Source organism: Rutilus rutilus (assembly GCF_951802725.1).
Source record: "Rutilus rutilus genome assembly, chromosome: 18".
NCBI classification, from domain to species: domain Eukaryota; kingdom Metazoa; phylum Chordata; class Actinopteri; order Cypriniformes; family Leuciscidae; genus Rutilus; species Rutilus rutilus.
Genome location: NC_140231.1, coordinates 22,238,921 through 22,256,605, shown reverse-complemented (window position 1 = coordinate 22,256,605; position 17,685 = coordinate 22,238,921). Strand labels below are relative to the sequence as shown.

The following is a 17,685-nucleotide window of genomic DNA, read 5'->3' as shown; positions in this document are numbered from 1 at the left end:
AATGTAGGCTGATATTTGTTTGAGTAGTGTCTGAAATAAAAAATACTGTACTTCAAGTTAGATTTTGAGGTGCACCGAAAATTAAATTCTGGCTGATACAGATGTGTTGACAATTATTATTAACAAATGATAAATAAAACTTAAACTAAAATCAATTGTTTGTGAATTTAGGCATTACATCATTATATTGTACAATGTGAAAAATGTATATTCATTTTGAGATTCGCGAAGTATTACATTTAACAGTTTTATTGAATTATTAATGTTTTTAAATATTAACTTAGATGACTAGTGAGAGTTTAAGATGACTGCAAAGATAATATTTATGTAAAAATAGGGGTAATGGTAGCCTAGATTTATTCTGCAGCCAGGGTAGTCTAGCAACTCTCCGTTGACTTTCGAGCTGGAAAAACCAAACTCTAGTCAGGCCAATCAAATCGTGTATAGAGTCGGTGGGCGGGCTTAACATATTGATGGCAGAGTTGTGACGGTTCTGCGTGAATTCCCTGCTACTTGAAAACAAAGAATGGCGGCTGCTGCGAAACAGCAGTCTTTCGAATCTGGAGGACTTGGAGTTAAGCTTTTCTTTGAGAAAAGAACAAAGAACGGCACTTAAGTCATTCTTAAAAAAGGAAGATGTGTTCGTAGTTTTGCCGACCAGATGCGGCAAAAGTTTAATCTATCAACTAGCTCTGCTGGTGGGAAAACGCTCTGGTTGGTTGTAGCGCTATCCTATTGCGTGCAGTGGGAATTTGAAAGACAACCGTTTTTCCCGCCCCTCGGATTGAGCCGTGCCAATGGTGAGTTGCCAGGCCTAACATCTTGATGAAGGTCTGGCTTGCCAGGCTAGGGTAATGGCCATGTACAATTAAATATCCAATATAAATAGATACTGATCAATTAAAACATCTCTAGTAACTGATATGGTACCAATATCTTTAGTTAGATTTTAAAGAGGTCATGACATGAGAAATCAAATTTGCCTTGTTCTTTTGACATATAAGATGTCTTTGTACCATTAAAACATCCTGCAAGTTTCATAGCTTAGCTAAAGCATCCTCCTCATTGTAAACAAAGCATCTATTTAATCAAGCTCCAAAAACGTCTAATTTTGATATTGTGGGATTTGTGACGTCACATGGGCAAATACATTGCCTCCAGAACAAGACATTGACAAATAATTTTACATCATCACACTATAGACCCTGCCCACTGGCGTTAAGTTGCTTGACGGCTAACACTTGCCTACACCAGATGCAAGCGTTATGTCGCGTCAAAAGCAAATAAAACCCATTATAATCACTGACGCTGTCTACACTGGATACAGTAGAAGCACATTCACTTTCTGATGTACTCTCTATGTGCTTGAGTCTGTCGACGAGGACAAATGGAAGAGTAAATGGAAGCATAAAGGAGCGTTCACTTTACGCTTCCTGTTTAAACCGCTCATTCGCTCATTTCTGTAGAGACTTCAGAACGATACCAGCGTCAAGAACAAGTGGATGCTTTAATTTAATGGCATCATGGATCGCGTCGGAGGATTATATGTTTGTTCTGAGAATATGACTGCAGGTTGTTTTGTAAACGAGGTGCAGTGAAATAGAGAGTAAAGAAACTTTTCGTTGAGAGATGAAACAGTCAGCTGTATAGACCTTATTTATAGCAGCACCGTGACAGGTATGACAGTGAGGCTGCGAGGAAAAGACTTACCGTGTTTTCAATGGCATCCGCTGTAAAAAGCTATATAAAGCTCTTAGATCACTTATAATTTTACATTGTCTACTGAAATTTCTTGGAGAGATATTGTTGCAGTGTTTTGTCAGCAGAACAATCCAAAAACATCTATCCCTCACAGCCTCGCTTTCATTCCCGTTAAAAATCAAAGATGGCACTGCTTTGAATAATGTCTATTGGATATGACAGCAGCTACATTGCAAACCGTAAGTAAACGATTTTCATAATGCTTTGTCAGTAAATTACGGTTTTATAGGGATAATGTTACACTTACTCACATGCAATATTGAGGGAGTGTTGATACTGTTTACTGTTTTTTTTTTTGTGTGTGTGTGTGCAAAAGGCTTTATTAACATTATAAGTGAACCTCAAGGAACATAATAAAATAAATGTCATGACCCCTTTAAATATTATAAATGTGTTTAAATGAGCAGCATTTCTGTCAGGACCACTATCGTCGAATACGATTGACAATTAGCATACAGTTTGGATTGGCGGTATGGTTCTGTTCTGGGCAAGAACTCCCATCCGCATCCATGCAGCCTAGCATGGATAAGAGCAGGGAGAGCAGCAATACCCCCCTTAGGGTAAACAGAACAGAACAGAACCAACATGAATGTATTGCAGATATCATTAATTCAAGATTTTTAAAGTACAACATGATTTGAGAATTTATTCTGATTCAAGGGGAATCAGAATGCCAAATCCTGACTGACGAGAGGAGGAGCTGGGGATGGAGGAGGGTAATTTGCTCCTGAGAAACGCCATAGCTGCTGATAATACTGAAGGATAGACGTCATATTCCTGTAGGTAGACGAGGATCAGCTGAGAGTCGTGACATGCCAGAACTGACGCTACGCTTGATTTAAAACCTAAAAATTACAGTTTTGTTAATCACATGCCTAATTTCCTAAAACCCACTGCATTATGTGGAAGTCATATATTATGAGCATGATTGGCCATGGGGAACAATATTGTGACCTCGGTTCTCTTAAAGCAATTTTCACAATTGATTTCTGCATGCCAGTTGCCAAAACAAAATGAATCACTGCCCGTAAACTAAAACCTGGGATTAATATTTATTTCCTGCTGCTTGTAAATTCATATTTTTAGTCGTGCCTCTGTGACTGTGAGGCATAACAAGTGAGCGTAAAAACAACACAACACCTTCAGGGAAGATAGTCTGTTTAGTTTCTGGAGCGAATATCCCTTCTCTTTCCCTTCTGCTGTCTGTCTGCAGTATATAATTGAAGCATCCCAAAAAGACATTTACAGTCAAGGGGGTTTAAAATAAGTCAGATCTTTGCTACATTCATATTCACATCAAACGTGAATGGGTATTTTATCTATTCCATCTGTCTAAAATTATTATTCACTTCTAGTATTCACTTCTTTGTAAGGAAGCATCTATCAAGAATATAAAAGTAAATGTAAATAGTAACTTTAACTTTCCCAAATCTTCCAGACCTCTCTGGAGAGTGACTCCTATACTGTTCACTTTTCCATGCTATGAAATATCTGCTTCTTTTCTTCTTAAGAAAGATTAAAGATAGTAGTTGACTTCTAGAAACTATTACATATATATATATATATATATCAACATGGACAGTGACCACTGAAATTGGACCGTCCCAGACCCAATGCAGTAAATACCTTTTTTTCCTTACCTGCCAATAGCAAGTGAATTGGGATCATTTTACAAAGACTATACATTTTTCAGACCAGCCATGAAGCTGTTTTTTTAATTATTTACATAAAAAAAAAAATGTGTGGGTATTATTTAGCTGTTTCCTTTTTTTCATTCACATTAGGGACAAAGAGCAGATGTCATTTTGTCACTTGCTGCATCTTATACAAGAGCTCCAGATTTGTATCTGTCACAGTCATGTCTTTGGTTAAATTTTCTCATTCTGTTTAATTTCTTGTCATGGTTTTCTTTGTCTCTGTTTTGCCTGTGTTCTACTTAATGATTAGTTGTCATGGTTTCTGATTAGTGACTAACCTGTTCCTTGTTCTGTTAATGACATTCCCTCTGTGCATTTAAGCCTTCAGTTTTCTCAGTTCTGTGTACTGCGTTAACGTTTATGGCAGGGTTCCTCAAATCCGGCCCTGGAGGGCCACTGCCCTGCGGTGTTCAGCTCAAACCCTGATCAAACTCACCTACCTGTAACTCCGTAGACCTCGATTAGCTTGTTCAGATGTCTTTGATTAGGAACTTGGAGCTAAACTCTGCAGGGCAGTGAGTAACCATGGTTTTTGGTTTATGTGTAGTGTTATAGCTCTTTGTGTTTATTAAAGTCTATTTTCACTGTTCATTTTGCGTCATGCTGTTACAAGTTGTTTTGGGTGGGTTTTTGCTTGTGTTCTGGTTCTGTTCTGTTTCCGCTCATTATTAGTTGCTTAGTTACCGACTATGTTCTTCACCTGTCTGTAGTTAAGTTGCTTGTTATCTTGTTTCCTGCTTTAGTTCACCCATGTGTATACAGCACTGAGTTTGTATCCTTAGAGTACGTTTACACGACAACGATATGCTTAAAACAGAGACATTTTTCCTTTTAATTTTCCGCGTACTGATGACACCATTGTCAAAACGATCCCCATTCACACGGATCCGTGAAAACAACTAAAAACGCTGTATTCTGCTGCCAGGTCATAGATGGCGAAGAAACACTATAGACTGATCATGTTATACGCATGTGCATGACGTCATCATCTTCAGAGATTCGCGTTTTTGTTGTTTACATAGAGACCGTTTTCAAAAACTTGCACTCTGAAGCCTGTTTTTAGTTGACGGTGTCGTGTAAACAGCCCCTTATTTTTCCATTCTTTGTCCATTCTTCAATATTTTAATATAGATTAAAAAATAACTGCACTTAAACCCTTATTTTCATATATTTTTTAACCATTTGCTGACAGATGCATTATTCTTGTTGATTTACTTTATGCTCACTCTGACAGTATCCTTGTATCTCTACATCTTTGCATTATTTAAGGTGCTTGTTTTCACTATTTCTGTAATGTATATGCATTCCCTTTAACTGGAAATCTATATAGGCCACCCCCATACATGTAGAATCCCACAATTTCATCGGCGCTTTAAAAGCTTTGTGGTATAATGCTTCATATCCATTACACTCCTATTTCTATGTGGTGTATAAACCTCACTCTTAGAGTGAGCCGGAAGCCACATTCTGCCTCATTTTACCTAGTCATGTTCGCAAGCAGAGGTATCAGTCTGACTGCAGGGTTTCTCAGATGTGGGACTCCCTTAAAGCAGTGCAGATTACAGCAGACGGCAAAGGAAAGAGGTTATTACCTACAATATTTATATATTGTGTGGTGTCGAGCCCTACTGATGGTGTTGTGAGGTTCATGTTAAAGATTTTTCCTAATTAGCTCCACCTTCCTGTGTCCGCTTCAGTTCTGCATGGAGGTTTGGTACCGGTGGGGAGGGATTAATGGTTTTAGGAGTTGCCGCCCACTCAACAGCCTATTTCCATCATTCCCCCTCCCACTTCCTCTCTCCTCCACCCGCACTCAGCATCAGTCACTCAGGGAGGACCGTAGCGTATGGTGGGGGAGCACTGTACCTCTGCTTCTGCAGCATGCAGCAGGCCTTGTAAAGAGAGAAGGAGATTGAGAAAGAGAGAGAGCTGCCGTTACCGCTGTCTGTCATTTGCACGCCCAGAGGAATCAAGACGGAGGAGGAGAGGAAGAGTGCAGTAGGGAAAGGAAATAATATTTTCTGAGTAGGTTTAGAGCCTTTGGAACTGGGAACTGAGACGGTAAATATTTCCTCTTCTCATTTCTCCTCTTGCTGCAATTCTCTGTTTCTCTCACTTTCCTTCCTCTGCCTGCAGCTTGGCTGTGGGGATTCCAGTGTGTGTTTCTGCATGAGGAGCTGTGCAGCATAGTAAATCCTCTCTCTCTCACTCGCTCTCTCTCTCTCTCTGTATACATGCTCATAGCTGGGTATTACCCCAGTTCATGCATCATGTATTTTCATGCTTTTAGAAGCATGATGAAGGATGATGCAAGAACGCAAGTTTTGATTCTTCTGAAGCATGTTATCAGATATGGGCTGCACGTATGTATTAAAAAGCCACCTGTTCTTGTCTTGAATGTGCACATCTAGATGCATTCAATTACTTTTCTGCATTTCCATGAATTCAGGCAGCAGGTCGGAGATTTTCTAAACTGTGGTCTGTGTTTTTTTCTTTCTTTAAGTTGTCCTGGGTCAGACTTTTTAGGCAGCCAGTGGCCTCCCTGCATCTTGCCGGTTGTCATGGTTACAGCAAATCCCGCGCCTTAGCTGAGTGACACTTGCTGTTCAATAGTTATTGACTTATTTAAAAATATCCCACGCCCTGTGTTCTCCTTCTGGTCCTCTTACAGGCATGGTCCTTCAATCCACTCAGACAGTCATGTGAATGAATACATTATTTGCTGTTTGCAAGAATATGTCAGGCAGCACATTATCTCAGTTAAGCGTGTCTACGTATGCTGGTATACCTTTTAAAGTGGATATTATTACATGCATACTTAGAGCAAGAGCCATAATTGTCTTTCTAAATGTACGTCATTAGTATTGCATTGTATATTCCCTTTGGAAATGTAAAGTCCTCTGTCTTTGACTTAATTAAGTGGCTCTTTACTTCAGGACATTTGCAAGAGTTATCATGCAAAAAAAGATCTTCCTAAGACATTAAGCTACTGTAAATTCAAAGTCAGTCAGGATGTTCTCTATGCCTGGAGTCGGAGCCAGATTCATCACTGTTTCTTTTTTAGGATAGTGGGGAGACAGGCTTAAATGACAGTACTCTAATACTCAGTTAACAAGCTATCTTGCCATCATAATGATTCAAAGTGCTCCATTTCTAGTGAGAATACACATAAATGTTAAAGTCCCCCTGCAGTCAATAATTGTATCCGTTAAAACTAATCTTTGATAATCACAATGCCATATTTAAATGTTTTTTCTTGTGAAAATAATTCCTTCATGCCTTAAAGTAGCTTGAATGTAATTGCTTCATTTGATGCAGATACATGAATATGCAAAATAGTCCCCGCCTCCACTCACTCACAGCAGCTCAGACTATATGATCCACTCGGCCAACGGTAGTAAACGCTACACAATGGCAAGTGGAAATATTGGTTTATTTCAGCTGTTCATTTTAAACAAGAAATTGATTTAAAAGAAGAAGAGAAAGAGAGAATTATACAGGCAGGTCCGGTTCTACGGGGGTGCATGAGCGTGCTGAACACCCTCAAACAAAAGCAAGAGCACCCTCAGTTGATACTGTAATATCATATTTACGAAACAGGCTTGGTAAACGCTCCAGTGCGTATATGTGTTTGCGCTCTGGATAATGTCAAATGTTTCCATTTGCAACATAATATTGCAGCGGTGAGCAATGTAGCCAATAGCAGACATATTTGTTGATCTCTTGAGCTCAGTGGCCAATCAGTTTAGTCAATTCATTTCAGTTCAGCGCTGAACTGCACTGCACACTTGCGAAACCTCTCATTAACAAAGTGTAGACACAATGTAATTAAGAGATTCATTGTGCAGTGTAGACAACTTTATTGATTATTATGGATCTTTGTGAGATTGCAAACCTTTGGCTTGACTACATTATCAAACCCAAACCGCTAATAATGTGTTGCTAATGTTACACAAACCATGTTCCCGTTTGCAGAGTCAGACAGCTGCCTTCTAAAAATCAGCATCCCTAGAAATAAGGATAGCACGTTGACAGGATTGGTTACATTTTTGTGATGGTAGGAATTAGGGAGGTAGGGAGTTTTTGAGATACTGCAAGGAGAAAATACTCAGCAATGGTGCTGACTGATGAATTTGTGCATGATTTGTCTTAAAGCATAATAAAAACACCACATAGACAAATAAACCATGTTTAAAATCTTGATTTTCACCACAGGGGGTCTTTAAGAGAAATAATAATACATGAAAGTTCTGATTCCATCGTTCTGAAGTCAGTGTTTTTTTAGAATGGGTTGTTTTGTAAATGCCTGAAATAAGATCTGTGGTTAACACAAGCTCAAGATATTTACATGTTATATTCAACTACAGATCATACATCTGTAATGTGTTTATCATTAGATATTTTGAAGAACTGTTTTTGTCCATACAGTGAAAGTCAATGGGGTCCAAAACAACATTGAACCCAACTGACTTACTTTTATCGAATGGACAATTTTTTTTTCTTCTCAAAATAGCATGAACTATCCCTTTAAAGGTTTGTTCAAAGCCTTAGCAAGCTAAAAACACAGATTCACTGATAACCAATTCAGAGGCTTCTTGGTACGAAGAGTCTCGGGACAGCAGGATGCTGAGCCAAGAATAAATCAATCTCCATGTTGACATCCTGAGCACTGTGGCATCATTATCACACCTCATGTATATATCTCTGGGGTTCATTAGTATCACAATAGTGATCATGAAGAAAGTGTCATGAGAAAGATTAGAATGCAACAATTAAGTCTTTCTGTGGCATTTGACACTGAGCTCTCTGAGATTGATGTTTCGTTACCTTTAACCTTCTAGTCAAGTAGTCGACTAAACGATACTGCTACTTCTAATCAACTTTTTTTTGTTGTTGTTGCACATTTATGTTTTGCTTTATATTTTTTACAAAGGCTATATTCAAATTACCATCATGTTAATGTTGCGTTTTAAGTGTATATCTGGAGCGGAAAACAAAATGTATTTTACCTCAGAATTTGTTGCTTTAGTTTTCTCTGTCGCTTGCAGCGGGCTAAAGGTAAATAATCCACTGGGAAGATGAGCAAGGTTAAAGAGTATTTTGACTTGGAAGAAAACTAAAAAGGTTTTGTGCAGAATATGTCAAATTTTCATTGTTTTATGTCAACAATTAAGCTTGCATATAGGTTTGTTATACTACCAGCAATGAGGGACAATACCGGTATGAAATTTGATACTGGTTTCAAGGGGAAACATTTTGAATTAAACTGTATATACTGTATGTCTGTTGGCTAATGTTGATTAAGTGAACGCTTAAGTACAGTGATCATAATGCAAGGCTAGCGCTTTGTATATGATTGATTATGATTTTTATTTTTTAGCAGCATTCAATATGGGATTTGATTTGTTTGATTAATAGATTAAGTAGGCTATTTCAATTGTATCGCTTATACAGATCGATTTTTCACTAGTCTTCTTAGACTAGTCGACTACAAAATTTCCATTTAAACATATAAGACAGACATATACAAATTGATAAAGCCACTGATGTGGGTAATGGAGGCATAATGGTATCTTTTAATGATAGGGCAGATGGAAAGGTGAAACCCGAGATTTCCTTCCCATAGAGATGCACTTCCTCCCTGGTGAGATGTACCATGTCATGGTGATTCCTTTCAGGGTTTCCTGTTACACATTATCCATTTTGTATTTGCACAGTCTTGGACTATTTTCGTAAGTGAAGGGAGTTTGCTGTACCCTGTGAGTTTCGTTTAACAGCGAATTGTGAATGAATGCCAAATAGGCTGCTCGTTCTCACGGTTAACTTGCTACCTGGATGAGTAGGTTTCTATAGCAACTACAGAGTCCCCTCCCCCACTGTAAAACGCACACGAGCACGCAATGCGTAGCACTTTGACTGCTCTCTCCGACTTACCAGAGGTGATGCTGTCATTTTGCCATTCGAGCAGCGGGAGGATTTACCATTCAGTGTTAATAGCTCAAGATAAATGATCAGCATTTTTTCGTTCATCTCATTTAATGGGAGGCATTGTCTTGTTATAACAAAGTTGGTTTGGGTGAAAAAGCCCTCAGTTTAGCAAAGCTCAGCTGTGTAACATGTTGACACAGATGAAACGGTTGTTACTTCCACACCACTAGGTTTGAGCTCCCAGCTGTTCGTTCTCTGCCCCAGTCTCAAGAGCCCTAATGCTACGCATGACTGCTTTAAAACACCCATCGTTAGGCGTCGAACACTCTCACACACATCCAGACCTTTCTTTCTGGAACATGCCCTATCTTACTAGTATTCTAGTGTTCTTAAAGTATTACTGCCCTCGAATGAAGTTACTGGGATTAGCTCATGATTCTCTTATCATGAATCTGCTGAGCATCAGGAGAGCTCATCTAATATTGTCTTAAATGTTTCAGACCATTCCTAGATGTTCAGGAACTCTTTAAATAAGCATTATAAGTTACACACAGCTGAATTGTGAGTCATTTTTGCATCACTTGCATATTAATGAATGTTTTCAAATGGGTTTCCCAAGCTTTTTTATTGTAAACAATTAGACATGACTTAAAGCATTAATTGTACAACATCTGATGTATATATGGTGCATCTGTTCTTATTTTTTCATTTGTACCAGAGTAAATATGGCATCTTCCCTGATTAAAGGGTTAGTTCACCCAAAAATGAAAATTCTGCCATCATTTACTCACCCTTATGTTGTTCCAAACCTGTATGAGTTTCTTTCTTCTGTTGAACACAAAAGAAGATATTTTAAAGAATGTCGGTAAAGAACAGACAGTTGACGGTAGCCATTGACTTCCATAGAAGTCTGGTCTGGTCTGTCTGGTCACCAACATTTTTCAAAATATCTTCTTTTGTGTTCAACAGAAGAAAGAAACTCATACAGGTTTGGAACAACATGAGGGTGAGCAAATTATGACAGAATTTTAATTTTTTTTTATCCCTTTAAGGCCCTTTATAGTATCTGGAAGCTGCTTCAATGCATTCATTTTTGTTAAACGACAATACTCTGATCATCTTCCTTATGTTCTGTCATAAAATATGTATTTAAATCCTTTCAATTAAATCGGTTATTATTGGTCACATCCCCTTGTTCTTGTTCTTTATCCTTTTAGGAGTTAGAGGTCAACGATCGGAGGAAAAGGTGTCAGATCCTTGAGAGAGAAGTGAAGAACAAGGCATTAGCATGTAAGACTTTGGTGAGTACCGGCACAAGCTACGCAGTGCATAATGTAATGCACCTGTTGCACTCCATAACCATAAGCCACAACTGACACTGATCTGTACACTTTAAAGATTGTTTCAGCTGTTTTCTTGGGTATTTTTTTTCTGTAATGAAAGCTAAAGCTTTTAATGCTTTCAACAAAGCACACCCAATCCTGTTGCTCAAGAGCACCTTTGCCTTTGCTAGTCTCTTTTCTCTTTTTCAAACTTGTTTCAGACAGGTTTTTTGAACCCACCAATCTTCAACTAAAGGTGCAGTATGTTATTTCGTCGTTGCTGAACATTTTTGATATTTGAAATAAACCCAAACAAACACACCCCTCTTTTCATTGCTTCACCTCCAAAGCTCACTCTCAATCCTAACCGCCCTGCTCCAAGTCGGTCTTGGACCCTGATCGCTGGTAACACTGCATTGTCTAGCAGTCATCAGCCTCCACAGCTCTCACTAGCTGGCCTCCATTACACACGCAATGCAAGAGTGGATGTCTATTTATCGCAGCAAAAGCGCAACAAAAAATAATGCTTCACGAAAAATAAAGTGAAGATGATGAATGAACGACAAGGAAGCACAAAAAATTTACATACATACACAAGAGTAAATACAAACAAGAGTTTGTTGTTAGTTGCCAACAGCACAGCAGCTCCAGACAAACAATGACACAAACCAATGTTAGTCACGTAGGGAGCGAAATCAAAGCAACCTTTGCATCTCTTTTCAGGCCTTCTCGCTTAGCTCTCTCCAGCGCTGGAAAGCTTTCTTATGAGCTTTTCTCTTTTGTAATGTCTCTCAGCCATCTCTCTTTCTACAGTCTTTTTTCAAATCTCCCTCTTGCTCGTACTCTCTCATCCACCATCATATGCCCCCTAATGCTGATTGGCTACACGTTGGTTATTGTGTCTAGTTGTGTCGGTCCGACCAACTTTCAAACAGCGTTTTTCAAATATCGCTTACCCCACCTTTAAGGAAAATTTTATTTTATTTAATTTATATTTAATTTTATTTAATTTTATTTTTGATTTTACTTTTGATTTTATTTGAAAATGTTCCTGCTAAATATTCAAAAAGTATTTTATTTAGATTATTATTATTATTATTATTATTTTATATTTTTTTAAATAATTGTATTATTACTGACATTGAGGAATTATTGTTGGTGGATTAATACACCCCCAATATTCAGATTCAAAGCATAACCTTGATGTGTCATAGTACTTTAGTCGTTTTACAGTAAATTTGGAATTGATTCAAATGAATCATTTGAATAGATTTGTCCGTATCCTGCAAGGTTTGCATAATGATTTAAAAAATTAATTATTTATATTCCCTCATAAAGGATTTTGACACAGAAACCTTTCAAACACTTCTGGTTGAGCTGTTATAGCCATGGACTACATGAGGAAAGCCAGTGATTTTAAATATTTGGTTTCACATGTGTAAAGGGCACATAAGTTACCCAGCAACTGCTGTATGAATGAAGCTACCACACACCACCTCCTTAGTGGAGATCCATTGGGTGTTTAATGGAAAAGCGCAGGAATAGTATGTTTGATCTTAAACCACATACTGCTTGGTGGCAAACGCTCAAATGTGCTTTTAAAATTCCCTGAAAAAAAACATCTTTATCCTTCAATGTCAGCTATGTTAATTTGATAATGCTGCTCAAAACCCTTGTGCTGCTATCAAAGTACTGTAGCACCACGGCGCTAGTCCAACAGTTGATTCATTCTAATCATTTTTATGAGCTGGGGGTGTTAATTAGCATGCTTCATGAGAAGCGTGTTTTGCGACTTGTAGAGATGACATGTCAAGAGGTCACGGAGATGGTCGCTCTGAATAACAAACAGCTGTCTAATAGGATCAAATCTGTCTAATGAGCATTTTTCCCATAATTGAATGCCAAGTATCTAAACTGCCTTATTTGTTTATTGTGGTATATACATCAGTGCAGTGACAGCATTCTGACAGGCTAAGGGAGGATGCGGTCTCCCTCCCGACCTCCTGTAGCTGTCATGGAAACCACCTGCTCTCAGCGGGAGAGAAGCCTGAGCTTTCACAGCAGGATCAGAGGCTAAGATTTCTGTTTGTTACAGGTACAGACTGGAGATGTCACCTAAGATTGGCAGATCTGCCACTATAAGCTGCATGTTAAAGAATTGAATGTGTATTGGCTAAATGAAATGTGCACAGAACAAACTCCTTTTAGTAAGATTGAGTCAATGCATAGTGAGCCAGTGCCAGTACCCTGGTACAGCAATGGATATTTGGGTAGTTGACATTAAATACTTTTGGGAAGTTGACATTAAATACTTTTGGAAAGTTGACATGCTATAATAAACAACATATTTTTTTGCCACTTTCTACAAAAATGGTATATTTTGGTTTCTCATGACTTTGTCTAAAGGATTCAAGGCATGTTGCCCTATGTGAGCACTGTTAAGCCCTATTCGCACTGGATTAGTATTACCTGGTAACCTCTAGTCATTTGTAATAATTGCGGAGGTTGTCTGTGATCTTAATCCCGTGCATATCGGCCATGTCTGTAATTTGTAAAGTAAAAATTCCCCCGCAAATGACCTACCATATTTCGCCGAACACAGAGGTCCTGTGATAACATTAGTCCTGTGCGAATCGGCATCTCTGTGATTTGGCGGGATCGTATATCATTTTTTCAAAGTTTTTGTTTCCTGTGCGCCTTTTTATCTATCTTTCGCAAAGAATGGAGGCTGTATTGGAGTGTTTTGATAGTATTTTGGGCGCTGGGTCATATCGCTTTACCTACACCATACAACTGTAATTTGCAGAAAGAGAAAGCTGAAAATCATCAGAAGAGGGAAAACATAAAGAATGATTAGATGGAGATGGATGACATGTATGTATAGCAGCATGCGGTAAAGAAAATTTTTCTGTTCATGGTACAGTATATCATACAGCTAGACCTATAATGACAAGACATGTCCCAAGCAATAGCCTATTGACATCATATCCAGGAGATAAGTCAGTAAATTTGTGTAAAATCACAGACTTTGCTTATCCTGTGCAAATGCGCCACACAAAATTCATATGTGGGTGGGTAGTTTCTAAATCACACGAGGTCCCCAGATAATACTAATCCAGTGCGAATAGGGCTTTAGATGTTTGATAAACAAATAAAATTAACCTAGCATGACAAATAAATAATCTCAGTTCATGACCCACATATTTCCTGCCCCCTAAAGTCTCTGTTTCTCCTGTTAAAGGGGTGGTATAATGTCCCCTTTTACAAGATGTCCCCAGAGTGTGTATGTGACATTTTTGCTAAAAATACCCCACAGATAATTTTGTATAGCATGTTAAAATTGTCCTTTTTTGAGGGTGAGTAAAAACGCGTCGTTTTGTGTGTGGCACAAAGAGCAGAGCCATATAGAGCCCTTTGTTGCGAGGCGGGATTTATGTAAATTTTGGGGTTCATGATGTCACTAACCCGGGAGGAAGCTCGTGTACCAGCCGTTTGTTGTAGTCCTTAAAAAGTGATTTCCGTAAAAGAAATGATCTCCCTTTGCTTTGAACTTTGAGCGTCGTAACTTTGCAAATGTTGTTTATGCTCAAACAGCAACTAAAGTTAAAAAAGTGAAATCATAATCAACCACCCTTTAATACTGTATGTCTGTGGTTGTATAACAACACCCACACACCCTATATACATCTATAATGCTGCAGTGGTTGGCCATGTAAAGAGCCTCATCTCAGTGAATGTTTTGGAAGGATGAGCAAAGCTTTTCTGAGCAGCTGCAAAACCAGGGGCCAAACCGGAGGGTGGGGATCGGGCAGCCGTGTCTGCTTGAATTAGTCCATTCTTGTGGCACGCTTTCGCTCTCTCTCTTCCCAAGACCGCCTCTTTTTTGCCGTTCTGCTGCTTGATCCATCCGTATGGAAATCGAAAGCAGAATTCCTGGGTATGAAACGTGCCGCTGCTTTCACTTACATCCCTGTGAGAGTTTCTGTTGATAATCCCATGGTAGTCTAATCTTTGCTACATTAAAGCTGTGTTTAATCAGCTGTGACTGCGCAGAGAACATAACTGCACATTTTTAACTCTAGGTTTCAATGTGCAGCCAGTTCAGTGGTCTCTTAAAGGTCCCTTGAGCAGAGGTTAAGGACTGTCCTTTCATATGAGGTAATAGAACATGATGGCTGAAATGTTCCCAAATGTATATGCGGATATGCTACACGTGATCTCATGGGAGGTGTGCAGTGGTCACTGTTTGCTAGCAGTTGAGTGTGCGCTGCCCTCGTGTGCAGTAGCTGTCATGTCCTGGGTGACACTGTGGTTGACAGACAGGGCTTCTGACAAGAAAGTTCAAATGCTCCTCTAGTTGCTGTTGAGCAAACCTGCCACCTGATATACTTTGAGATGTGAGCCAGCTAGGAAGGGACAGGATGCTGAGTCAGAGACGCTCACAGAGTTCAGTCAGGGTGTGGCACTTTGAAAACGTCAAGAGATGGATGGCTATGTTAAACAGTCAAATTAGTGTGTTTGAAATGACTTTCCAAGCTTCTTCTTGTGCATTTATGAATAGATAAAGTGTGATGAGATACAAGTTGCCTGTTTAGATGTGAGATGATTTGCCTTTCTCTTTTCTTTCTCATTGTTTGTTGCCTTTTTCTACCTTTTCTAAACATTGCTTAAAGCCAATGTGCGTATTGTTTTACATTTTCAAATGCTGTCCTAGCTTAATACATAGAGACATCTATAAGTAAGCTATCTGTTGGTTGATTCTCTCATAAAGTGTAAATAGGTGCTCTGTAGATTTCAAAATATTTAGGTTTGTTTGAACCAGCCCACATAAAATTTTGGCTCAGTGTTGTGAGTTTGGGGCATGGCTATCAGTTTAACTATCCGACCAATCGCAGAGAGTGGGAGTGTTTGGGAAACCTGTTTGAGAACACTTAAGATTTTTGCAGTTTCATGTTGTGATGCTTGTGGCAAAAGAAATTATACACTTCAAAAACTGCATAAATTACTTTAATTCAATTTAAAAGTTAATCTACCAACAAATTGAATCCTGGTCTGTGGCAATTGCTGCATGGTGCCATTCTCCATGAAGTATTGATTAATTTTTCATACACGCCGTGTTAGAGGTTTTGAGATTTGGGTGGCTCTTTAAGCACAGTCAGTTATGGGTGGCAAAATGAGCACCCATCTTCAGTCCCTACAGGCAAAAGAGATTTGTGTTTTATCACTGAGAGCATCACCCAGTGTTTGTATGTTCTCTAAGCAGTCACATATAGACATCCTGTTGTCTGAAAGGATTTCTATATTGATCTAACTTTTCTTTTGGATGAAATGGCCAGATGTCTCGGTCCAAAATTGTATTTCTCTGCAGTTTCACTTCTCATTGGTACTGTCAGTTTTTAGATAGATAGATAGATAGATAGATAGATAAACACAGTCGGTTATATCTTAAGTGAATGTAAACAGTAGGGTGAAAACCAGATATGTCAGTATTTTGGAGCAGTGTATTATGTCTTAAAGGGACAGCAACCTAGTATACAGTACCTGCTGTCTGTGTCATTAATGCTAATCAAACAACAAAAGACAAAAAGAAAATCACTCACTGCTCTTCATTGAATAACTTTTGTATCTTTAATAAGAATCAAGTTATATTTAATTCATACATTGAAAACTATGCAGCGTTTTATTTTTACATTTGATTGACATCTGTAGTATTTCTTACTACGGGCCCTTTTTTAACGATCTAAGCACATGGTCTAAAGCACGGTGCAAGTGCACTTAGCTAGTTTAACGACGGGAAAAATGGTCAGCGCGCCCGGCGCATGGTCTAAAAGGGTTGTCCCTATTCTCTTAATGGGTAATGGGTGTGTTTTGGCCGTAACGTGCAATAAACCAATCAGAGTCTCATCTCCCATTCCCTTTAAAAGCCAGTTGCGCTCGTGCCATGGCGGATTCGCTATTTACATGGTGGAATTTTCAAGCAGAAAGACTGAACGCTTCTCCAGAGAGGAAACGGATCTGCTCGTGTGCGAGGTTAAAGCGTGCAAGAAGACCATCTACGGGACAAGCCAGATTCCACCATATCTTTATGTACACTATAATAATCTTTTGCATTGTAATCCTTTTATAATTTATATATATTATGTTTGTGTTGCATGTCCCTTTGTGTGTATTAAGCAGAGTGTACGACTGTACGTGCGTTGTGCACCCGCCTATAGGAGCATATTACTAATGTGCCCTTTAAATATAAAAAAAATACTGCGCCTTTGACTTTAGACCAAGTTTTTTTTGGTCAATGGCGCAGTCTATTTCAGTTGCCTCATAATAGCAACGAGCCAACAATGCACCTGAACACACCTCGTTTTCAGACCAGCACGCCCATGGGTGAACAGATGAGCGCAAATGCATTTGCTATTTAAACAACGTGGCGCAGGACGTGAAAATTATAACTGCGCCGGGCTGAAACTAGCAGAAAACACTTGCATTGTGCCTGGCACCGCATTGCGCCGGGTGTATGATAGGACCCTACATGTTAAACAAACCTACTGTGCCTGAAAAACTTTATTTACTTTGTTCTATTGTACTTGTCCTTCTTTGTACTTATTTTTAACAAAATAACAATATCATGATATATCGTTATTGTGAAATAAAATGTCTCATATTGTGAAATAACATTTTGGTCATATATTATGTATAGAATGAGCTCACTCCTTTTTTTCTTTTTGACAGAAGAATGAGCTTCAGGATGCTTTGTTGGAGAGAAAACGGCTCAATCGTGAGCTGCTTAGTCACATCCTGAAGGCTGCACAGTACGAGAAGGTAAGAGATGGTCATCACGTGCCAGCCGAGCTCATCAGATCAATGGCTGCTCATTACATGGCTCTTCTAAGAACATGTGCCCGAAGGGCTCTTCTCTGCATCTCATCGGAAGTATTGATCTTATCGTGTCCCTGTCTGGTCAATATATCTGCCTTGTTTTG

The 17,685-nt window shown here is 38.9% G+C and overlaps 1 protein-coding gene across 8 annotated transcripts in view; it reads left to right on the top strand.

Moving 5' to 3' along the window:
- The window catches only part of rimbp2a (RIMS binding protein 2a), a 78,986-nt gene that overhangs the window by 23,528 nt on the left and 37,773 nt on the right, over positions 1-17,685 (top strand). For 6 of the 8 annotated variants that reach the window (XM_084386484.1, XM_084386480.1, XM_084386485.1 and 3 more), the window contains 2 exons: positions 10,604-10,687; positions 17,435-17,524. In XM_084386484.1, the coding sequence (XP_084242610.1) occupies positions 10,604-10,687; positions 17,435-17,524 (174 nt within the window). Of the gene's footprint in view, positions 1-10,603; positions 10,688-12,786; positions 12,804-17,434; positions 17,525-17,685 lie in introns of those variants that run through there. The other 2 variants (XM_084386482.1, XM_084386488.1) reach the window with 2 other exon arrangements.